This window comes from Saccostrea echinata, unplaced genomic scaffold (assembly GCF_033153115.1).
Source record: "Saccostrea echinata isolate AGI-Se365-2 ecotype Australia unplaced genomic scaffold, CSIRO_AGI_Sech_v1 ptg000058l, whole genome shotgun sequence".
In the NCBI taxonomy this organism is placed as follows: Eukaryota; Metazoa; Mollusca; class Bivalvia; order Ostreida; family Ostreidae; genus Saccostrea; species Saccostrea echinata.
The window spans coordinates 1,466,038-1,489,821 of NW_026889807.1; the positions used below are offsets into that span (position 1 = coordinate 1,466,038).

General features: G+C 32.8%; 2 protein-coding genes across 2 annotated transcripts in view; both read left to right on the forward strand.

Annotated features, from left to right (window-relative positions):
* LOC133174436 (receptor-type tyrosine-protein phosphatase T-like) overlaps nucleotides 1-23,784 on the forward strand; it is a 350,605-nt gene that overhangs the window by 248,364 nt on the left and 78,457 nt on the right. The window lies entirely within an intron of this gene.
* On the forward strand, nucleotides 28-21,831 carry LOC133174439 (receptor-type tyrosine-protein phosphatase epsilon-like). The gene is made up of 16 exons (XM_061309564.1): nucleotides 28-203; nucleotides 668-755; nucleotides 882-943; nucleotides 5,494-5,530; nucleotides 5,945-6,042; nucleotides 6,421-6,549; nucleotides 6,732-6,880; nucleotides 7,110-7,245; nucleotides 8,595-8,741; nucleotides 9,805-9,898; nucleotides 10,507-10,580; nucleotides 10,824-10,958; nucleotides 11,265-11,384; nucleotides 11,685-11,833; nucleotides 13,371-13,506; nucleotides 21,303-21,831. Exons 1-16 carry the CDS (start codon nucleotides 102-104, stop codon nucleotides 21,378-21,380), a joined length of 1,734 nt encoding a protein of 577 aa, XP_061165548.1. The 5' UTR covers nucleotides 28-101; the 3' UTR covers nucleotides 21,381-21,831.

Sequence of the window (23,784 nt, forward strand, 5' to 3'; positions counted from 1 at the left end):
AAACAAAAGATGAACAATATCTGATTAAAAAAGATGATAACGTAGTTGAAGTCGATGAAGATGAAATAGTTCACTCCGAGAACCCTTATGGTGAAATATACATGAATGATATAACTACCCCGGATATTCCATTGAGCCGGTTAGAAAGTGCCATTACTGAAAGGGGGAAAGATGATAATGATGGATTCCAAAAAGAGTACGCGGTACGTAAGATTTGAACGTTTAATAAAGTTTTTACATGAGAATCAAATGAAAATCTCAAATAAAAAACTTCTTAAAGATTTTTTTTTTTGAATTGAATAATAAACTGTGATATTCCTAAAAGCTGTTATACAATTTTCAACCTGTAAATTTCAATAATGTTTTTTGGGGGGGAGGGGGGGGCATTTTAAATTTTATTTGAATGTTAGAGGATTTGAAATGTTACTTAATATTTTAGAATCTGTATATAATATGTAAATAATTGAGAAGGTCTTTGAATTTATCTAGCTATTTTAAGATCTCACAACGTGTTCAAATAAAGTGAAACATTCTACATTGTTCCCAGATATTTTACAGTGTTGTTTAGATATGTCAGAACGATTGACAATTTAGTAACTCAAAAAGGAAGCATAAACCACAAAACAAGGCTACAAATTGAATATACCTCTTTCTTTATATGTTTCAGACATTACCTTACGGTGAAAATTACCAGTGTGATATCGGAAAAAGGAATGAAAATCTTCCTAAAAACAGATTTAAGACTACATTCCCTTGTAAGTCTATATGTTAGCTTAATTTATGTTTAATGACAACTGTTGCAGATAACCTGAAATATTAATTCATGTAAGTATCCCTGTATAAATTAAATATACTTACATACTTATGTTTACTTGGAACAGATGACCATTCTAGAGTTATATTAAAGACTGTACCGGACTACATACACGCTAACTATATAGAAGTAAGATTTTTTTTTATTATATTGCAGTATTCATACATGTATTTTTAAAAGACATTTACATGTACTTAAGTATTTTTAAGTCACCTGGGTCACTCAGTTGATGTATTGCTCAATGTTTTTGTCTATCGTCTTGCGTCGTTCCTTGAGATTTGAATATTTACAGCTTCTTCTCTAGGAACGCTGAGCAAATTTCAACCAGTGTTGGATTGTGGCATCCAAGGGAAAACAAAAATTGTGAATTTCATTGTCCCTACCCCCTGGGGGCCTGAAGGAGTGGGGCTAAAACCATCAAAATTAATCTTTTAAAATCTTCTTCTTTACTATGGACATCAAGCAGTTGAATTATGAGCATGATTGAATTTAAGCATTGAGCCTTTTACAAAAATTGTGAACTTTATTGCACCTTCGTCAGGGATTAAAGGATTGGGATGTTTATGGCACTGTTGATCAGATACTGAAAATCCTTACATTCTTTGGAAGTCTTCTTCTCTGCTCCTTTGTATGAAGCTGACAAATTAAACTAAGTGCATGGTTATGTTGTGCAATGGTGCACCTTCCCAAATTGTGAAATTTGTGGCCTCAGGGTCATAAGTTCTGGTGAGAGGAGAGGGGCTTTGTTGATCATATAGTAAACACGCAGGTACTGTATGTGTACTTAAAAAAGCGGGCTTCATATTTTAGCGGCTTTGGCACAGACAACGATGCTCTAATTCAGGAATACCGCGAAGAAATCATTTATAATTACAATACACGGGATGGACATGTATAGCGCTAATTCATGATTACGCCAACAACTCCATACCCAGAGATTGCGCTAAATTTTGAATACGCCAATTACGTACAGTATGTTATGGCATCACACAGAACATTATTCGGCAAATTCACAACTGTTTTCAGTAAATTGTAACATTGACAAATGGGAAAAGGCACGGATAAAACTTTTACTATTATTATCCATTATAGAGAGGATAATGAGTCTGGGGCTAAAAGCAGCACCCCGCTATGTCTTCATATGACGTCTATAAATAGAAAAATATAAATGAAATGTGAAAAGCTCAACACTACCACGGGGATAAATCATTTCTGTTGAAGAAAATAATAATAGTAAAACATCTCTGGACAATACAAAAGTGCTGCTAAAATCCTACTTTCCTGCCTTAGAAATAATTATCCCACTTTTATGCATGAAACTTAACTTTTTTCATATTTTGTACATACGGTCGAAGAATTTTCATCAATTTATGTTGACCAAAGGATTCTATAAGCACTTTTCAAGTACTATAAACACAAGCTCTCGATATGAACAAAAATTGTGTTACAAGATATGCGGCGTAGTGTTGAACTTTTTCATCTTTTTCATCTTTGTTGTTAAAAACGACAGAGAAAAGGCTGATCGGGATTTCAAAACACTACCTGTCTTCATTATCAGAAATAATGATGAAAATAAATCGACATGCCTGATTCTTCAAGTTTAATTCTTTATATTTACATTTACTTTGTTTTACCCTAATAAAAAGCATTATAAAATTACAAGTGATAACAGCACATAACACACAAGACCAAATCACCAAAGTCTGTCTGGCGTATGAATACAAGAACTACTTATTGTTTACAAACGAATCGTCTGCTGCTTAAGCATGGTTTTTGGGGACTTTGGTATCCAGTTCGAGGAATTAGACATCCTAAATTTCCTATTTGAGGAAGACAATGAAGACTTGGTTCCTCAGACTATTGAACTGGATGACCTGAAGACTGAAATTGAAAATGATAACAGTGGAACACTGACTACTGATGTTGAGAGAGCTCACACTCTCCAAGACGAAAAAGTAAGTATCATGCACTGAATTCAGCATGATATATTATATAAAAGTAAAAGCAGACAAGAAATGTCATTTTCATTGTTTAATTCTTACTTGAGTTTGCATTCAGGATCTACCTAAAAAAAGGTTTTAAAAAACAACTGAAGATGTGGAAAAGTTGTTTGAATCCAGACAGGCCCCCAACACTAAAAGAAACGCTTCATGGGGACTGAATTTTTTTCAAGGTACACAGACCTACACCTAAATACAAATACTCAGTAGTTGATAAGGACATACATATAAAAACAAATGAAACCAGGTTTTGTTGCATTTTTTTTTATTAAGCAACTAAAACGTGACCCACATGTTATATATATATATATATATATGTCTTTTTCTTGCAGAATGGAATCTGGAAGCTAATGGAAGTAATCTAGATATGGCCCTTGTTGACCCTCTTACCTTAGCAAACTGTTTGGGGCGTTTTTATTGCGAAGCCAGGCCTCAACCGAAAAAAAATCCAAGGCTGGTGAGATTCAAAATGAGGAACCAATTTATCAAAAAACAGCTTGATTAACATAAGGGCTGCCATCAATCCCCATCTTGCAGATTTAAAGATAGAGATTGATATCGTGCATGACAAGAAATTTAAAACTGCTAATGGTATTTTGGATGGGTTATTCAAAGAGAGAACACGGATGGGACTATTCAAACTCACACAACATAAAGCAGTTATAGATGAGGGAGACTTAGATAAAATCTACACATGCCTCCAAGGAGCAAAGTCATCTCCAGTCATTCTTCGGAATGCAGTATGGTACTTCCTTGCAGTTCATTTCGTTACCAGGGGCATGGAATTCCACCACCAGCTCCAGATTAACAGGTTTCAGCTTCATCATGATGACACTGGAAAATATGTAACATTAAGGCACGAAACTGTACAGAAGAATCGTCAAGGTGGCATTTCGTCTGACGATGAGTCACAACACTGATAAAAGAATGTATGCTACAGAGGATCCCAACTGTTGCCCAGTAGAGCTATTACAACTTCTCGTCGACAAAACAGACAAAAATGCCACTCACCTGTTTAACCAGTACTTCAGAGATGCCCTCCTGGACGCCGACAAATGGTTTTCTGCAAAGCCTCTTGCAAAACGCACCTTTGCAAATTTTCTAAGAGAAATCTGCACTGCAGCTGGAGTTCAGAAAAGTACACTCCTCATTGTCTTCGAGCGACAGCCATAACTTACCTTAACGACAATGACGCTCGCCATATTATGTTCATGAGCAACCATAAAAATGAGAGTTCTCTCCGTTCATATAACAAATCCTTATCTTCAAATCAGAAGAAATCTTTAAGCAGCACACTCTCGAACATGGCATCGGCGTCTCGACCTCAGTACTCCCAATGTGTCCTGAATGAAATGCCTGTTGTTCCTAGTCCAGCAAACACAGATGCTACTCGTCCGATACTAAGAGAAATTGATATGGCATCTAAAATTGTTAACATTTCTAACCTGGATATAAAGCAAAGAAATTAAGTGCATTGTTATAATGAACAAGGGTGCTTCTTTTAAAGTTGAGGATTTTATGGTTCCTGAGTGAGGGGTCTGGTGTAAGGGAGGGCTCAAATGAACAAACAGTGAAAATGCATAAATTCTTTTCAGAAAACTTCTCTTTCCTTGTATATTTAGCAGATAGACTGCGTGCATGGTTATGATAAGCGAGGGTTCCTCTTCCAAAATTGGTAATTTGTGGCCCGAGTCGGAGATTCTTGTGGGAGCGGCTGTATTGATTTTTTAGTGATTGCAAACAAATCAAATGCATAATTATAATGTGTAAGGATGCTTCACCAAAAATTGTGAATATCAAGGTTCCATGGTCAGGAGTTTGGCTGGAGGGCAGGGTTCTATTGATCCTAAAGTGAAAATGCATTAATAATTGAAAAATCTCTTTTTCTGCTTCTGGGTATTAGGCACACTAATTGCTAAGTTATGATGAGCAAGGGTGCTTCTTCCGAAATTTGCATTTCATAGCCCCTGGATTAGGGGTTCTATTGATTATCGGGTGAAAATGCACTGATTAATTGAAAATTGTCGCTGCTCCTGGGTATTTAGAAGATTCTAAATATATGGTTATAATGAGCACAGATGCTTTTTCCAAAGTTGTAAAATTTGTGAATTTTTGGCCTCGGTGTCAGAGGTTCTGGTGTTCGGAGGTGGGGTGAGTAGGGGGTGAGGGTTCTGTTGATCTCAAAGTGAAAATGCATTATTTCTTTGAAAACCCCTAGATAAACAAACAGAGTAAGTGCAATGTGTGCAGGGGAACCTCTTTCTTCAAAATTGTTCATTTCATGGCTCCTTTGTCAGGGCTTCTGGTGTCATGGTGGGGCTCTATTGATTATAAAATGAAAATGCATTATTTCTTCGAAAATCTTGTCTGCTCCTAGTTGTATTATACTAAGGTGGCCGTTTAGGTCCTTGGACCTCTTGTTTTTTTTTTGTTTTTTTTGTTTGTTTTTTTTTTTTTTTTTTGTTTTGTTTTTGTTTGTTTGTTTGTTGGGTTTTTTTTGTTTTTTTTTTTTTTGTTTTTGTTTTTTTTTTTTTAAATTATTCTTGATATCTTGTGTAAAAAATAAACATAATTGCTTAGAACATTATTCTTGAAGAACGTTTTATTAGTTCTATTTAGATTTATGTTTATCGAAATAAGAATCTAATTCTATTTATGTTATTCATATTAACATTTTAGGGTGCTGATAGAGAAAATGAATACATCGCTGCACAAGGTTTTATATTACTTATGAATGTGAAAACTTTAACTTAATATGCAAGTGTAATAAACATTAAAATAAAAAAAAAATATCTGCTTCCTATAACACTAGGATCGTTGCTATTTATATCAAAAATTATACGTCCACTTTTTAATGTGCACATTCAATATTTAAAATCTCAAATTCCACTTGATGACTCACTGTGTTTAGTAAATTTGTGTCTAAAAATGATTTCCCTAAACTTCTATATATTTACCTGCAAATGCATGGTAAGTGAATTTCGGCTTTATTATATGTTTTGAAATTTTAGATGTGAAAGATATATTTATATATCGGGGGAGGGGGGATCTGCTGATGAAGAACAGCATGGAAATAGTGACTCAAATGAATGTTGTGGGTCGTTGGCCTGTTGTATTATTCTGTTTTTAGGACCAAAACAGAACACTGTTTGTGATTTTTGGTCAATGGTTTGGCAAGAAAATGTTTCTGTTATTGTAATGCTGACGAATCTCAAGGAAAGAAATAAGGTATATTACGGTGAAAATAATTAAGTTTTATTGAAGTTCCAGATGCGGAAAAAGCGAAATAGTCTGCTCTTGATGCATATTGAATTATTAAAAAAACTAATTGTTTTCTGTACTTTCCTTGGCTGTTGATACTTTGAAGAAAAAAAAATAATGAACGGAATACTGCCGGTATGTGTCTTCGAAAGTTAATAATATCTCTGAAACTGCATCCTAAAACTTGGTTAAATTTAATTTACTCTGTCAGAATTGCTCCTCACCACTTTTTCCGGAGCATCCATTTAATGTAGAAATCTGGGCTTTAGTCCCTTCTTACGGTTCATAAGAACAGAATATTACTTTGTCATTTATAATACATTGCCGAAGTTTGTGTACTTCAAGGTGAAGTGCACCCAGTACTGGCCGGAAGGAAACAAGCACATAATCTACGGAATTGTGTCAGTAAAAATGATCGAAGAAAAAGAATATGCATTCTACATTGTACGAAAAATGACTGTAATTCATAGGGAGGTGAGTATGTCCTACCAAACCAGTACGAACTGTATTTGCTTATCCTATTACTTTTATTTAAATTTGAAAAAGGTTCTAAATATATTGAAAAACTTTTAGTGTACATTTAAAACCAGACCAATTACTTTAAATTGCTTTATCACATCAACATTATGAGGTGATGTAAATGATTCTTTTTTAAGACAAAGAAGTCACGTGTGGTGACCCAGTTTCATTATACTTCTTGGCCTGACCACGGAACCCCAGATCCTCTGTGTCTTGTTGTTTTCCTTTATCACGTGACCCGAACTGGGACCAGTCAGACCGAATCTCCTACTGTTGTACATTGCAGGTGCCTTGTGCTTCGGATTTGTTTATTTTTTTTTTTTTTTGTTTCTTTCTTTCTTTTTTTAATGAGTTTTGATCTTTTAAAATGAATTTTTATTTTAAAATGTTTCATAAATGTTTGGATATGTATAAAATTTAATGATCCAGGATCTACATAGGGAAATGTGATATTGACTAGATGCATGTAAATTTACGAAAATATATATGAATAAATGTGTTGCCTGATTTTTCAGTGCAGGAATAGGTAGAACGGGGACGTACATAGCATTAGACGTCCTCAACCAGATAGGAAGAAAGACGGGGAAAGTGAACGTAGCAGAATTTGTCAAGAAGATGAGAGAAAACAGGATGAATATGGTCCAAACATATGTGCGTCATCATTTTTGAAATACTCATAACTGGCCTAAATCAGTTCTCCAAAAAATATTAGTTTTAGAAAATAACAAAGCAAAAAAGAGTTGGTTGATGAAGGAATGCTGAAATAACAATCCTTGTTTACAATCATAAAGTAACAGTGTATTTGCACTGACACACTGAATTGACAGTCTATGGCAACCCTTCTAAAATAAGAGTTTTTGTTCAATTTCAATACAACCGTTCACGGAAACTCCGTCGGTAGAGCGCTCGCTCCGTGATCGGGAGTTCGTGAGTTCGAATCTCGGCTGCGACTGACCTAAATCGGAAAAAAAAATGGGTAGCAACTGTTCCTTCGCCATGCCCTCGACGCTTTAAATTGAAAATTGCGGGTCCTTCGGATGAGACCTTAAAAACTGATGTCCCGTGTTACGACAGGCGTAGGCACGACAAAGATCCCTCACTGCTCAATGGCGATGAGTGCCGTGTAAAGGCCCTTCACCGGTGTATGGTGACGTCTCTATATGAGTGAAAAATTATCGAATAGGACGTAAAACAAGATACAATCAATCAATCAAATCAATACCGAAAGAACTTTCGGTGTGTAAAACAGTACTTAAATAACTGTTTATCTCAACCAACTGAAAATCACTGTCTATGTCAAATAACAATACTAATAAAACATGTGACAACCCTGCTAAACGCTAATCTATGTAAAATAACAATGCTGAAAAAAAAAACAGTCTCAATCAGAGCTCTTTAATAACAGACTTTGTCAACCATGCCATAGCATACACTCAGAAAATAACAATCTAGCTGTTTAAAAAATGAACCTTAATAAACAGGTTTTTTCTTTTTCATTTCCATATTTCTATGATAAATTATTTGAAGAAAAAAAAACAGTACGAAAACAGGCAATATTTCTCAGAGATTTAAGTAAATGTCAATCTTATTATTGCCTTTCATCATGTTATTCATTTGTTGAAAGTTTTTTGAAACTTAATAAATACAATTTTTTGCCATTCAGAAAAGAAATTTAACACTGATGATCTTTAATCATCATTTGATACTGGTTTTAAAATTATTTAAAAAAACAAAAGCTTAAAAATTTATTCAGGTGTTATTTTATGCAACTGGCTAAGGAATGACATTTAGATCTTTAAAACAAAAGATAATTTGAATAACAAAAAATGCTTAAAAATCTTGTAATGTAAACAAGAAAAAAATTATTCGTATTTCCTTGTTGATTTAATTTGATATGAACTCAAAGATTAACCTTTTTTCTTCATTTTCCTTTTTTAAATCATATTTTGTTATTAACATGATATATTTTGTATTCTAACAGAACAAAAATAATATTTCAGGAGCAGTATATAACTATTTTCCTTGCCTTAAACGAAATATACAAATCCCCTGTGAATGTAAAAACAATTGAAGAGTTCACTGAAAAGGCACAATCCATCACAATGAACAAACCAGCTAATCAGAGCAAACTTCATAAAGAATTCCAGGTACTGAGTAATGGATGAGTTAAAGAATTACAAATCAGCAACAAAGATGAGTGTCTGTCTGAAAGAATATGTAATGTTTACAAGGAGTTATTGGCTTGGTGAATGCATAGAGAAAAACGTTGTTGAATATGTGAGTGAGAAAAAAAGAAAAGGGTAGGGAGAGCGACGAAGTGAGAAGTAAGAGTGCCTGCATTCGTGTGTGCATGCATGAGTAATTAATTGAGTGATCGTACGAGCTAGAAAGTCGGTGAGCCAGGAAGAGTGTAAGTGAATGAGTGCGTGAAGATAAAGAACATTGTTCGATCCTAAGATAATATAACAAACAATACAAATCTGAACAGGGCATAGAACATGGACCCCGGACATTAAAGTGGTGGGATCAGGTGCCTAAGATGAGTAAAGATCATCTCTGTATCTGACATGACCGCCGTGAGCCCTATGTATTGATAAGGTAGACTGAAAAGTAAATGAGATAGCGAGTGGATAAAAGTAAGTGACTTAGTGAGAGAGCAAGTGATTGACAGAGTAAGAAAATTCAGTGAGTATGTGAGTAAATGAGAGAGTGAGTGAGCCAATCAGTGAATGAGTGTGTGATCCAGTGAATGAGTAAGGATGACATACTTTTGTCCAGGAAGGGAGGGAAGAGAGTATTGAAACAAGTCGTCAGATTCAATACGTATAGGAAGGATTGTGAAATTGACAGTCTTTAAGTCTTGAAGTCAGTGAAAACACTGATTGAGTATAGAAGCGTCTGAAGACTTTGAAATTTCTGGTGCTTGAAGGAGATAATAATAATGAAAGTAAAAGTTGGGGTATTTTAATAAAACTAGATGCAATCAGGACAATCCTGTGTTTACTACTGTAAAATAACTCTAGTTTTTCTTGGATGAATGTCTTTTTAGATAGCGGTTGATATTTTAAGTGTTTTGATGAATGTATATTATATTGATATAAGCTAAAATTACGGTAACTTGATGCGTCTACTCGCAATCAGGGTATTTTTATTTTTTAAGTCTGATATAGTTCCTTTTAGTGTTTCTTGACTAAATATATATTTATGCAGCTTTTGATGAAAGTACGACCAACATACACTGACTCTGATTACAAATTAGCTAAAGAAGGCTGTGATGGTGCACACACGAATGGTATTTTACCTTGTAAGTATTAAGTTGAGGCATTTGAAAGGGAACGACGGGTCTAGAATAACATAATCGTTCACTCATTTGATGAATTTTTTTGTTTAATTTCTCTAGATACTGCCATTTGTTTAGACTTAGTTATATATTATAAAACAAAAATTATGTGTAAACTGACTGCTGAAAGCTTCCTGAATGAAATAATTATATGGTTTACGCTCTTGTTAGATATTTCCCACAAAATCCCTACTTTTTATGGCTACTTCTGTGCACTTGGTTCCAAGTGTAGACACTATCCTGTCAGAATCAAGAAAAAAAATATGCTTTCGATTTTACTGTGAATCTTGACGTAATGGAAGTGATATTATTTTTATTTATTTATTATTAGAATTGAGGAAAAATAGAAAAGGATTTAATAAATTCATGCACTCATATATCTTGGAATGGAATTGGATTTTACATTGCCATGTTTGCCTATTTAATTTGAATTTAATAATTCAATGAATTTTTCAGTTAAGTTTTTCTAGATATAAAATGTATTTGAAATAGAGTTCACCTTTTCTAAGGATTGCATGAAATCATTACTTCTTTATTGGTTCATAAAATATACACTTTATTTCATTAAATAGTAGATAAATTTATTGTCCATCTCTCATCTGTTGTGTCCAAAAGAGGAAGTTTCATCAACGCAATTTATGTACCAGTAAGGACAAATATGTTTTGTAATAATGATGTTCAAAGAAATTTTCCCAAAAAATGAAATCTTACACATATATAACATATATAACAATTTCATGAAGATTTCCTTTTACTTTAGATAATGGCCGTGTATTACGGATCATTATTTGTATTTTTAAATAAAAATCATACAGTGTAGAGTTCTTCGGCTTTCACAGTTTGAAGGTTGAAAACGGGTAATTTACTGTTTTCATTTTTACAATTATAGTCATATACCAACAGTAGAGGGTTCATAGTGACGCAGTATCCATCAACAGAGGAGGTTGTAGACTTCCTGAGCCTGCTCAATGATCATGAATCTGACACTGTAATTTGTATGGACCCACTGAATGAGATTGATTCAGTATGTTATTGAAAAATACAAAACGTATATTTTCGCACTGAAAAGTAGAGAAAATAGTGGTATTGTAACATTTGTGCATTTTCTAATGTATCCAAATCTGAATTAAGATAATACAGAATTGATTAGGGAATTTTAATTTGTTGCATGAATAATTAATTTGAATGATCAAAGTGAACGAACCTGGATTTTTTAATAAATGTTAGTGATAATTCAAATTTTGATTATAGAGGTAGTAATTACTGTTGAGCGTTGAGAGCTATGAATTCTTTTGCACGTACACTGTACTTCAATTTTTTTCAAATCTAGAGTACAAAATGGTTACCAAGTCCCTCTTCTTCCAAGGTAGTCACTCCTTTTACTGTTCACTATCAATCAAAGACCGGTACTGACGTCATAAGTACTAATATACACGTCATACAGAATAATGTAAGTAATTTTTAATAATGATGATTCATACGTGTATATAATTGTTGAGATGTACATACATCCTTATCGTGTTTAATTCAGAATACAATATCTGAGTTGCATTTTTTTTAAATCAAGTCGAATGTAACTGCTTCTAGAATACCACATTTTAACATCGGAATTAATTGTTTAAAATTTTTATAATTCATTTATAAAACACGATAAAGATGAGATACATGTATGTTTCGTTTAGATGTACATTTTTTTTTTTTTTTTTTTTTTTTTTTTTTTTTTGCTTTATTTTATATTTACTAAATTTAGAGTGAGGAGGAAGCTCAGTCAATTACGATAATAGAACCGAAAGTTGCCATCAAAACATCCGGAAACCCTCTAGACACAACCCAGCTTAGAGGACTTGTACCTGCTGCTCTGAATTCTGAGAAAGAAAAACCCATTACAGTTGTCAGCAAGTAATTAATCTATAAATAAATAATGTGCTTAAGAAAACTTTGATTATTTTCTTTATAATTTAATTTCATTGTAACGCATCATTTGATTGGATAAAAAATAGAATAAATTTTATAACCTGGGTTGCCTACGTCACAATGACTTACGTCAAAAACGTATCAATCCACTTGACGTTACATTTAAAATACGTACAATTTGAGGGCATTTTTGACGGAGAAATTGTCTTATTTTTTACACTTAATGATGGAAAATTAAATTATCAGGAATTAATTAAATAGCTACCCAAGTTATTCTAGTATAACCTGGGTTGAAACAGTTTACGCTTTTTTATAAACCGCTTCGAGATTTATAAAGCGTAAACTGCCCCAACCCAGGTTATACCAGTATAAACTATTAAATTTATTCCTTAAGTGGCAGCAAATAATTTGTCATCAGCTTGTCTGCAGAATGTAGATTTGAAATCCTGTCCTATTACAGTGTTCGTACATTCTTTGAAGACTCTCAAATGGCAACTGTTTTGCTAAGATTTGTCTGTGTGTTACAAATTGCATCAGTACCTTTTTTTCAACTATTGACTGAAAACAATTTTAGCATGTTGTTAAAACATCCCATGTCTCAGACCTGGGAACGATATGTTAATAATAATAATCCCAAATAGTGCATATGTTTGTAACCTTAACAAATATATATTTTACTTCTAAAAGTATACCTCACCTTGAGCAATGTTTTTAGTTGACCTTGATATTTCAAAACGCTCATAAATTGGGGTTTATGGTTTTTCCTTCACGTCACTTTTTTACCAAAGGAGACACTCAACATTTATAAAATGTGTCTGCCTTTATCAATGCAAAGACAAGATCGGATAAGAATTCTTAAGCATAACTCACTTTCTGAATGTAAAAGGTGGGTCAATGTGAATATAACGAAGCTAAAGCATATATAAAACAAAATTCGATGAATTTATGATATTTTTTACCGTTATCAGGTTTTATTTAATCAATGAGATCAAACTAATATGATGGATAAACAAACGCGGACCAAGAGAGGGTCGATGAGTCTTGATCCTGCCCCCCCCCCCCCCCCCGCATTGGAATTTGTACAGTCACTAAATTTCGATGTAAAGTATTTTTTTGAAAAAGGACTTTGAACCCCACCAACTCCCATGGAAACTCATAACCTATTCCAAGTGAAATGGCAAGGGGAATGATGTATAAGAAAAAATTGAGAATGAATGTGGCAACTTGTCTAACCCCCTTTCAGTATTTTTTTTTTTCAGAATTGAGCAAGTGATTTACCATTTTTGGCGTGTCAAAATATTTCTGAGTTTCATAATTATTTGAGTGGGTGTGGACACTCCTTAAAAATACTGGATCCGTCCATGATATGATTATAGTTTAGAGGAGCAAAACGCTTTCTCTCTTCGTTTATATATAAATTAAGTTTTTCCTTTCTGTGAAATAGCCTCTATTGTCACAAACACATTTTTTTTGTATTTGCATAAATTTCTTTTTTGCTTACATTTTTCGTCTGTGACAACAGAGATGGCGCATCCCTGTCAGGTGTTTTCTGTGCCATCCACAACGTGATACAACAGATTAACATGGATGACAGGGTAGATGTCTTCATTGCCGTCAGACAGCTTCAAGTTCGAAGACCAGAGTTCTGCCCCAATTTTGTAAGTAGCAGTCGCAACAATAGTATTTGTGGAATATACCTGAATAGCTTTTAAATTATGTCCCTTGCAAAATAAAATTTTTAAAAGTCGAATTTGATGTATATGGGGATGCATGCCATGACGCATATTGGGATCAGTTCATTTTGGTTTTGAAAGTAGTGCTGGATAGGAAGATTTTTTTTTTTTTTTTTTTTTTTTTTTTTTTTTTTTTTTTTTTAAAAACATTAAATGGCTTATACACGTAGTGATCTCGATTTCTGTATAGTTCTGTATATTTTCTCTTAATTGTTTGCAATATTATTTTCATTTTCTGTATCAATGCCTGGTTAAAGATTGAACTGTCTATAATGTACCATGGGTATCGTTATCGAAACTGCTTCTTCACGCGGGAGAATTGCCATCATTGCATATAGCTGTGTCCGAAATATATCATACATGTGAAGACTCTTAGTATTTCTTTGTCAACCTTGCAACGAGGTACATGATCGTAATATTTCTGACGGTATTTAAAATCGTAAAGTTGTAAATTTCGGTAATATTCGATATTGTTCTCGAATTTTCTTTTGCACGATATTGTATATTCTTGATTGTTCAACATTTAAACAAGATGAATGCACTGCATTATACGTTTGGTAACATTCTGCAAACAAAAATCGATTAAATCGATAAGAAATAAAAATATCAAGGAATTATACCTGAGAAGTAAAATACAACATAATGAAAAAACTGTAAACTTTAAATGTTCATTGCACTGCCCGTTCTTACCTGGTAATATTTTCTGACCAATCTATTGGGTGGTCAGATATACAATGGGAAGAAAGAGATGGGTTTTGCGGGCCAAAAAGTGTAAAAGGAAAAGGAAGATACAGTGGCTACAACGTTATTGTTGAGAAAACCAATCGTGTAGAATCGTTCGTGTAACGTGCGTGATCGTTCGTGTAACGTGCGAGATCGTGCGTGTATCAGACTCAATCGTTTGCGGGTTTAATCGTGCGTGATCGTGCGTTACGAAACGTGTAAATTTCGTTTTGTAAGTTTTTATCGGAATGTTATTTATTATACAAGCATTTCGCTTGTCTAAATTTTTTCCAATCCAAATAAAATGAATGAAACGCGATTTACATAATTGAAAGCAGAACGAACTAATTATCGCTTGGAAATAAGCAATATAGTAAGTCGTACAATATTGTGTTCTCGTCAAATCGCGTGACTTTTTTGTGATAAACCGTACTAAGGATTTTTTCTCTGATGTTAATTATGTTTACTGCTAATTATGGTCAAGATATTTTTAAAATCAATAGATCAAAAATTGATATTTTTACAAATACATAAATAAACAATTCTCTACGCTTACATAAATATTTAGTCCACGAATGTACATGTACACGACATGATTGTCGGGGTTTCGTTTATCAGTATTTATCTCTGGAGCTTACTTTTAACTATTTTTATAATTTCTGCAAATAAATGATTTGTAAAATAATTGTTGATTTAAGAGATTCACAAATGGAAACATGGATTAGACTTATAATTTAATTCATTTTCATGCAAATTTTTTTCAGACTTATCCCTTTCTGCATATTATGAAATCTAATTCAATCAAAACTCACGGCCCACCTTCATGTACATCTTCTGATAGAAGGAAAAAAAACAGTTTTCTTAAGTCGGAGAAATACGTAAATAATTGTTTGTTATCTATTGTATTTAGTTTCAGAAATATCCATTTCTATTTTTTCTATTATGTTTGAAAGTCGATGAAATAATATCAATAATTATTTGAAATCTAAAATAAATATTAAGGCTTATTTCGTTTTGAAAATATCCATTTCCTAAAGAATTTGAACTATTTTGCTTGAAGAATCGTGCGTTTGCGTTTGCAATCGTGTAAGATCGTGTAACGTGTAGAATCGTGTGCGTGAGGGATCGTTCGTGTAACAGGTCTTATCGTGCGTTAATCGTGCGGAATCGTTCGTGCAACGTGATCGTTCGTGTAGATTGTCAACAATAACGTTGCAGCCACTGTAGGGATATGGTATAGATAGAAACGAGTAGAAAGAGGGAGGAGAAGAATGGATTAACCAAGAATTGCCCACCATCACTGTTTGCTGTGCAAGGTTGTGGTGATACAGTAATATATTGTTTATTTGACACAATAAAAGATCAGGGATTGTGATGATTTCTGAAAGGTTAGGGCTCCCTTTCCTTCCTGTGAGTTACTTCAAAATGAGGTTCCGTGGGGTTTCTTCGGGCTTTCCCCGAAAGTAGACGTTTGCATTTTTCCTTCAAATGTCCTTCGTTATGATCGGGCAAACGGGGAGACCTGTTGTCATTTAAGAAATAAATAACAAGTTTAAAAACTTCAATGGGAATTGAAGTGGGTCGGTCACGTGATCAAATCCTGTGAAGGCCGAAGGCCTTCTCAGAAGATTTGATCACGTACCGACCCACTTCAATTCCCATTGAAGTTTTTAAACTTGTTATTTATTACTTATATATACATTTGAGACGGACAATAGAATGTAATCAAATATAAATATTGCACTAACTGTACGTCGTAGATTTTGACAAATTACGCTAGGTGTAAATCGGCTTGAAAAGCGGTTACGCTTCAAATTCATCAGGCAAAGGATTCTGTTTTGAAGGGAATATTCTGTGAAAGGCTACTTGTGATCAATTATAGTGAGCATATTGGTGTCTGGGAATTTTTGTATTCATGAGAACCCATATTCGATATTAAAAAAACACAAGAAACACGTCCGATGTTTGATAATAAAAAGTTGGAGGAATTTCGGTCGGAAAGGGATGAATGGAGACACTTGTCCGGACCAGATAACTTGAAATCAAGTACAAAATTTGATCAAAAACATAAAATCTACGATTTCAGTAAGGCATATTTATTAATTTATGATGTTGACGTGGAGACACTGGCGACAGCTTACATTGGTAAGACAACGTCACAACGATTTCGATGATGGAGGTGTGCCTACCGAACTTCCAAAGTGCAGTGTTTGTGACGTGATTGCATTACATTGATATTTTTCAACAGATTTTCAAATTTATTGTGAGTAAAGTTTAATGAAAAAAAATTATAGCATTCAGAGGTCTGCGAGAAAATAAGGGTAAACGTTGAGACTACGCAGCTCAGACATGGAACTTATAACATGTAGTTTTCTATTCTCTACGTAAAACCGATCAAAAACTGTATTAAATACTCGTTTACATTGTAAATAAAATGATTATTATTTTACTTGCGTAATTTGTACATTTTTATGCATGAAAAACATGCTATATTGCTTAGTGGAGTAAGTCTTTTTATGTAGATATATTACTGCGCTGTGTGATTAGGTCACGTAATGACCTATGGCCTTCGAAAAACTTCATACAGGTATGAAGATATTTGCTCTCTGCATGTTTATATAATAGAGAGATACCACAAATGTATATATTTCAGTGTGAAGAAATGACCTAAGGATTTGTTAAATGATGTCAAGCAACATTCGAAATAATATATGGAATTTGTGAAGAAGTCATTGTATCGATCTTAGAATTTGTAAATGTTGACTTCAAACGAGATTGTATATAGCCTTGTATCAACAATGTGTTAGTCACCAGGGGGTCGTAACATAAAGCTTGCTAAGTTTTTGACTTAAGTAGGGTCATGAGTATGTTTTAGGTGCAGTCTTAAGACCTGCCTAAGTACTACTTAAGTATGTCTTAAACCGTAACATAAAACGGACTTAGCTAGGTCTTAGCTAAGTCAAACTTATGTTCAAAATATTTGTTATGAATCATCCTAGTTTTCCAATTTATCTATATATATATTTGTAAAAATGATTTAGTTACGTTTTTAATCACATATATATTAAAGTTGATGTCCTTACCTATCGGTTTTAGCTAGGCTAGATTAGATTTCGTATTTGATTAAAGTTAATTCTGTTTAAATTATTCGAAATATTTGAAAACAAATATTGCACGGTCACAACGTGGCATTAGTGGTTCATTGTAAATGCGTGAATATTGTTTATCACTCGAGACTGCGATGTTTTCAGTTTACCGTTTGTTGTTATTTTTTTCGTTTGACAAATGTTCCCTTGCTTTCAAATTGTCATTCTCGCACACATGGCACGACATCTATGTACTTTAAACTGAAATTCTAAAAAAAAAAAGTAAATAACAAAACAAAGGGGACAATTCGATTTTTTTCCCCTCCCATTTCAGCAAGCAGAGACTGCAAACGTTTTATGACATACTTATTTACAATTTAATGAAGGATGGAAAAGAATTGTTTTCAGAAAATAATGTTTCGTAGATCTCCAACTTATCAACAACTCTCTCTCTCCCTCCCTCCCCCCCCCCCTCTCTCTCTCTCGAACGTTAACGGTAGTGAACCCTATCTGAATCCTCGCTACATTCAATCTAATTTACAGAAAATCTTTATCAGTTTTCTAGTCATCATCCTTTAATTCGCCGACAATTTTTAAAATCATTTCATCTCATTTTTTCACAGTGAACAAATCCATGATTACTGTATACAATTTACTTATAATGATTAGTGTTTATAACCTAGGTCCCACTAATGTTTCAAACGTATCCCAAAAATAATATTTTGCAATTACATGTATATGTAGTTTGGAGAGTGACATTGGAATCAGTGATGAATCCCCCCTCCCCCCGACGAAAAACTATAAAATTCTTATACCAGTATATTTAAATATAGAAAATTATTTTTTAATGCATAATATAAATAGAGGGATGTTTTAACGTATAAAGTCAACCTTAAATAGTTCTAAATATATGTTTAAGAAAGTTAAGACATACTTAAGTCACCTCTACCGGCCGCCTAAGTTTTGCTAAGATTGTCAAATCTTAGCACGTTTCTAGTTATGGTCTTAAGTTTAAAACTGTACCTAAGTCCTTCTTAAGCATGGTCTTAGACTTAAGTACCATTTATGTTCCGACCCACTGAATATACGCAGGTAGGTTAAGGCTTCCCATAGAATATCACAGTGCAATCTGTGCCTTCACTTCTCTGAACTACCAAAATATGACGTCATAATGGAAAATGACGTCAAGTCATTGCCAACTTGAGGTGTTATGACGGGGAAAGTGTCATGAACTTCACATTTTATTTCAAACGGCATGTAAAATGCTAGACAGCTATTGCAAAATTCAAGGGTCGTTAAAGGATTTTTAAATCTTATATGTCCGAATATTTTAAAAATACATAGCTTACGTACTCTTGATTGAAATTCAGCATGTTCAAAATGCTTACGAAAAATATACTTTTGAAACGTACTCTGTTTTATACCCGTGGTTGGAGGTAGAATTTATTTTGTGTATATAAAAGAGTCTGGTGCAGGTGATTAATGAGGATTAATCTGAGATTTTTTGTGGAAATCTGTAAGAAGAGTTTGTTCTCTAACTGAATCTTGCTTGGGATAAATGTGTGATGGCTTTGTTTCAATACAGTTTACGATATTGTGTGGAAAAAACCCTCAAATTTGTGGGTAAGTTGAATTTCTCAAGAAATATTTTGTACCCAACTAATACTTTGACTTTTCCCAAGCACATTTCGGGTTCACAGGGATACGATGAATTTATTTATATAACAAAATGTCAATAATTATTGTGTTAATCAGCTGCGCCGAAGCGATTTATGTGAAACACTTCAACAGATATAAATGTCCGTCACGTGATCAACAAAGTCATGTGATATCATAACAAATACGTTAATATATAGTCGAACCCTCTATATAAATTGGAAGTACTAAAGCACAATACTTATGAACTAAAACCAAAACCGACCTCGCAATGCAGTATTATGTTTTGAGCGCATTTTTAAGCTTCGGGAAGCCTTAACATAGCTGCGTAAGTCCCATATGCAGATTAAAGTGGTATATTTCTGCATCAATAAGGGAAGCTGACGATAGAAAAGATGAAGTCATTATTTATCATAAAGTTTATTTGTTAATGTGCAATCAATGGCGTTATTTTTAGTAAAACATTGGTAAAATATTCAAATATTCGAATCAACCAGACATGTCACTCTCCTTTGCGATCTTTATTTCAATTCCAGTGGGATATATCGAATTAAAGAATGAAAGAAAATAATATTGCTAATTGATAAAACTTCCTCAATATTTTACATGTCGAATTGAATGCAACAGCAAGAGACTTCTGTTCAAGTGGATGTTTAGGAATAGATTCTTCATTAGAATACAAAATATGCCAGCAAAGAATGGGACACAACCAGTACACATTTGTGAAAACCTAGTCTACAAAGACTACAAAGACATTATCAATAGAAAATTCAAATTTCAACTTCTTGTGGGTGATATCAGATTGGTTTCTAACAAATTAAATTTTGTAGATGACCAAAGGAAAGATATGAAACATTTTTATTTAACGAGGTTCGCTCCTGAGCTTTTGAGCAGATTTATATCTTAACCTATATTTCAAAAATTCTGCATAAAGTTATAATTCTTACAATAATTTTGAATTCTATAATGCCAATTAAACTATATTCAGTTAAAACTCCATGATTAAATTCCATACCAAAAGCATTAAGTGAGGAACTATATTTTGTGGCGGAAGGTTTTTTAGAAGAAAATGATCATTTTTTCTCATTCGAAGTATTTAAAGTATGCTAAGTTTGGATTCCTATTTTTACATGCAGTCTGCACTCAGAGTTATTTTGTGCAGTGAACTGTTTTATACTGGTCCTAAATTATATGTTAAATAAACTTTCATGAATTCTATCATCATATTTGATAAATATAGCAAATATATTGTGAAAATCAAGAAAAAAATTTCCCTATTTTAAGCTTAAAATTAGCACTATTTTAGTAATATCTAAAAATTAACATCACAGAGCCCCACTTTTTATTTTCTTTTCTAAATATATAAGATACTTTTAACCATTCCTCTTAAAGTCAGTAAAATGTCATTACTTTCAAATGATATTTTTGCTTGTTAAACTTTTAATGCCAGAAAAATGAATTTTTTTGAGTGCAAAAAGGTCAAATAACTGAATATGCGGAGTAATTTGAAATTTTTTTACTTGTCACAAATTTTAATGTGTCTATTCAAGATGAAATAAGACTGTGTTTGTTCCCATAATTTATTTGAATAAAAAATATTGGAGGAAAAACTTTAAAAATTGATTTATTTGAAAGACGTATTTACAGTGCAAAAAGGTCAAACTAAATGCTCTGTAGTGCCAAAAGAAGCGCATTGACCCCCATTTTTTGTTTTGATTTTTAATTAAGCTATGTGTATAAATTCTAAAAATATACTTGATTAAAAATTCACATTACTTTTGATGGCAGGATCCAACCTCCTTAAGAAAGGAGTTGTTTATGATAAAATTCCGATTAGGTTATACATTTTAAAGAACTAAAAATGGCAGACGGAAAAGTCGAAGAAAGAAAACTCCTTTATATGTAAACAGTTATTTCCCACTGTTAAACGGTTATATAACTGTTGAAATATAATTATGTGTTCTTACACAACACATAATGGATATTCATATTTCTAAGCGACAAGGATTTTGCTTGAGAAAAATGTTGTTAAATTCCTTATTATTTAAGAAAATGTTGACATTTCAATTTAGTCTATTCGTAACTACATGTATACGCACCTTTGATTACCTGACCAGGTCCAGAGAGTCACGAGATGACCTCCTCAAATGTCAATAAATGTTTGAATATAAACTCAAATAAACAAATACTAATGCATTCAATAATGATGAACAGAATAAATGTTTTTAAATTAAGCAAAAACATATTCTTTTTCAGGATGAGTACAGTCTGGTCTTTAGATCCGTATATGATCACATACAAAGTTCCACGGAAAATATTTACAGCAATCAGTAAATGGTGGATACAGAAATGGTGTACCTTTTATAAACTGAGAAATCATATCATTAACTTGTGAGATTGTGTGGTTTTCCTTTGCCAAATTTGAATATGCTCAGGAATTTGTCAATGTGATCTACACACCTATGATGCCAAAATCGTTAAAAAATCTTTGTTGATTAAATTAATAAAAGAATGTAGAGTTAGATACATGATTACACATTTACCAGCCTAAAGACGCACCAAAAACCTTGTGTATTTCAATAGATTTTAAAAATTCAACAATTCCCTGTCGGACACATTCAGAAAAATTCTGTATATGCCAGCAACAAAGTCTTCAGGAAAATATTTCTGATTGTCTAGAGCATCCTGTATCAGAACCAGAGCTTATTCCTTTGCAGGATATTATAAAGTATTATAAAATGCAAGACTAAAATGAACAAACCCTTCATGCTTGAATTTTAAAGTTAAGTAAATCAGATTTCATGTTTGCCTCTTATTTAAGGTGTATTGAATATTTTTGTGAATTTATACTATTTTTTATCATGGTATATAGTCAATGCAATACGGTTTTTTTTTTCATTACATAAACCATTTTGTACAATAAAATGCATGTCAGTCAATAAATTCATTTTTAGCTTATGCAGCTATTGACTTCAAACTTTTTTTTATTTAATGAAAATGCTTGGTCTTATCCCTTAACTTTCGTTTTGTTTTTACTGATCAAGTATGGTTTTGTTTTATACACAAAAGATCAATCATTCACATAGTGTTATACAGTCATTCATTTTTTTTCCCTGAAAGTTATTAGTGCATATGTAACATATATGTATAAGTGCCAATAAAGATATTGCAGAATTAACATCAAAATCTTTGGTATTTTATTGGTGTTTTAAGGAAACAAGAATCGAATGTAATGATAACGAACAGAAATTATACTCAAAGTCCAATCAAACAATGCAAATTGTGAACAGAGTAGAACATGTACCTCTGAAAACGGCGGTGGAATCACGTACTATGGAGGACTAGGCATCTCCTGTCATGATTGGGTAAACAGAAAAATTCGTACGCAGTTATGTTAAGGCTGCCCAAAGCAACAAATTACAGTCCAAGCATATCAGTACATCTCCAATCGGTTTTGAATTAAATATGTGGGCTGTAAACATAAACACAGGCAATTTGCACAAAGGGATCTATCAATTACATACTGCCATAATTATTTGTTGTGATATCACTTGGCTTTATTAATCACGTGACGATCAATTAGTTGTGTTTTTTTTTTTTTTTTTTTTTTTAGTGTTGCACATAAATTGCTTCGACGAGTGCTTAACACGATTTTTATTTAAATTTGATGATAAAGATAAAGCTTTTGTATCAAAAGGTATTTAAAAAATTGTTGGGATAAGCTTTAGAATTATTTCATGAGAATTTCCCATACATTAGGAGGTATTTTCAATCATCATAATTTACATCAAAACGAAGGCATGAATCTTCTATCCCAAACAAGATTCTCTAATATAATATTCTTCTCCTCAGAATATTGAAAATTAATCTTTAATAATCATTTGCACCATCCATTTATATACATACATAAATACTCAATCTAACCCGAACCATTTCAATGTCAGGATATTGCAATTTCATATTGTATACACTATCCAAAGCAATGAAACAGAGTAACCTTTTAATAGCCATTCACTGTAAGCATTTAAACTCTTATATAGGGAGTGTGGCAAGCTATGTCTTAGATTTTTATGAAACTTGGCACACATTCCTATATTGATGTATGAAACTAAAATTCATAAAATGGTTGCTATGGTCAATGGTTACCATGGCAACAAACATGCATTTTTCATGGCCTAAAAAATGCTAGATTTTGATGAAAAATGACCATTTTTGACAAATTAAAAGTCTTAAATACAACAAGATATTTACATGACTTCATCTTTTTGCCAAAATACATCATTTTTGCAGTTCTTTAGATAATTTCTAGTATTTGAGTAACTTTACCTAATAGAAAAAAGATCATCCGTTTTTAGGCAAGATTTTTCTGGAAAAAAATTGTAGATTTTAGGCTCTTTTGAAAAGCCTGGTATAAAATTTTGCGGACATTTGGGAAAAAATAAATACATTGGTTTGAAAGTCCATATACAGTTCTAATGTAAACTGCAGAGAAACACTTGGTATTCATATTTTGTTTTCATGTTACCATGGTTACAAACTTAAGCTTTTTTAAAGAATTCCAGACAAGGGCAATAGGTATCTACAATCAGTTTCCATATAAATACCTGAGTATTTTAAAATGGATTAAAACCAAATTTAGGTATGTGATACACAGTAGCAGAAACAAAGAGAAAAGTCAATTTTCATGCCAAAAGGTCAAAGGTCAAGGTCAAAATAGCTCGATTTAGATGGAAATTTA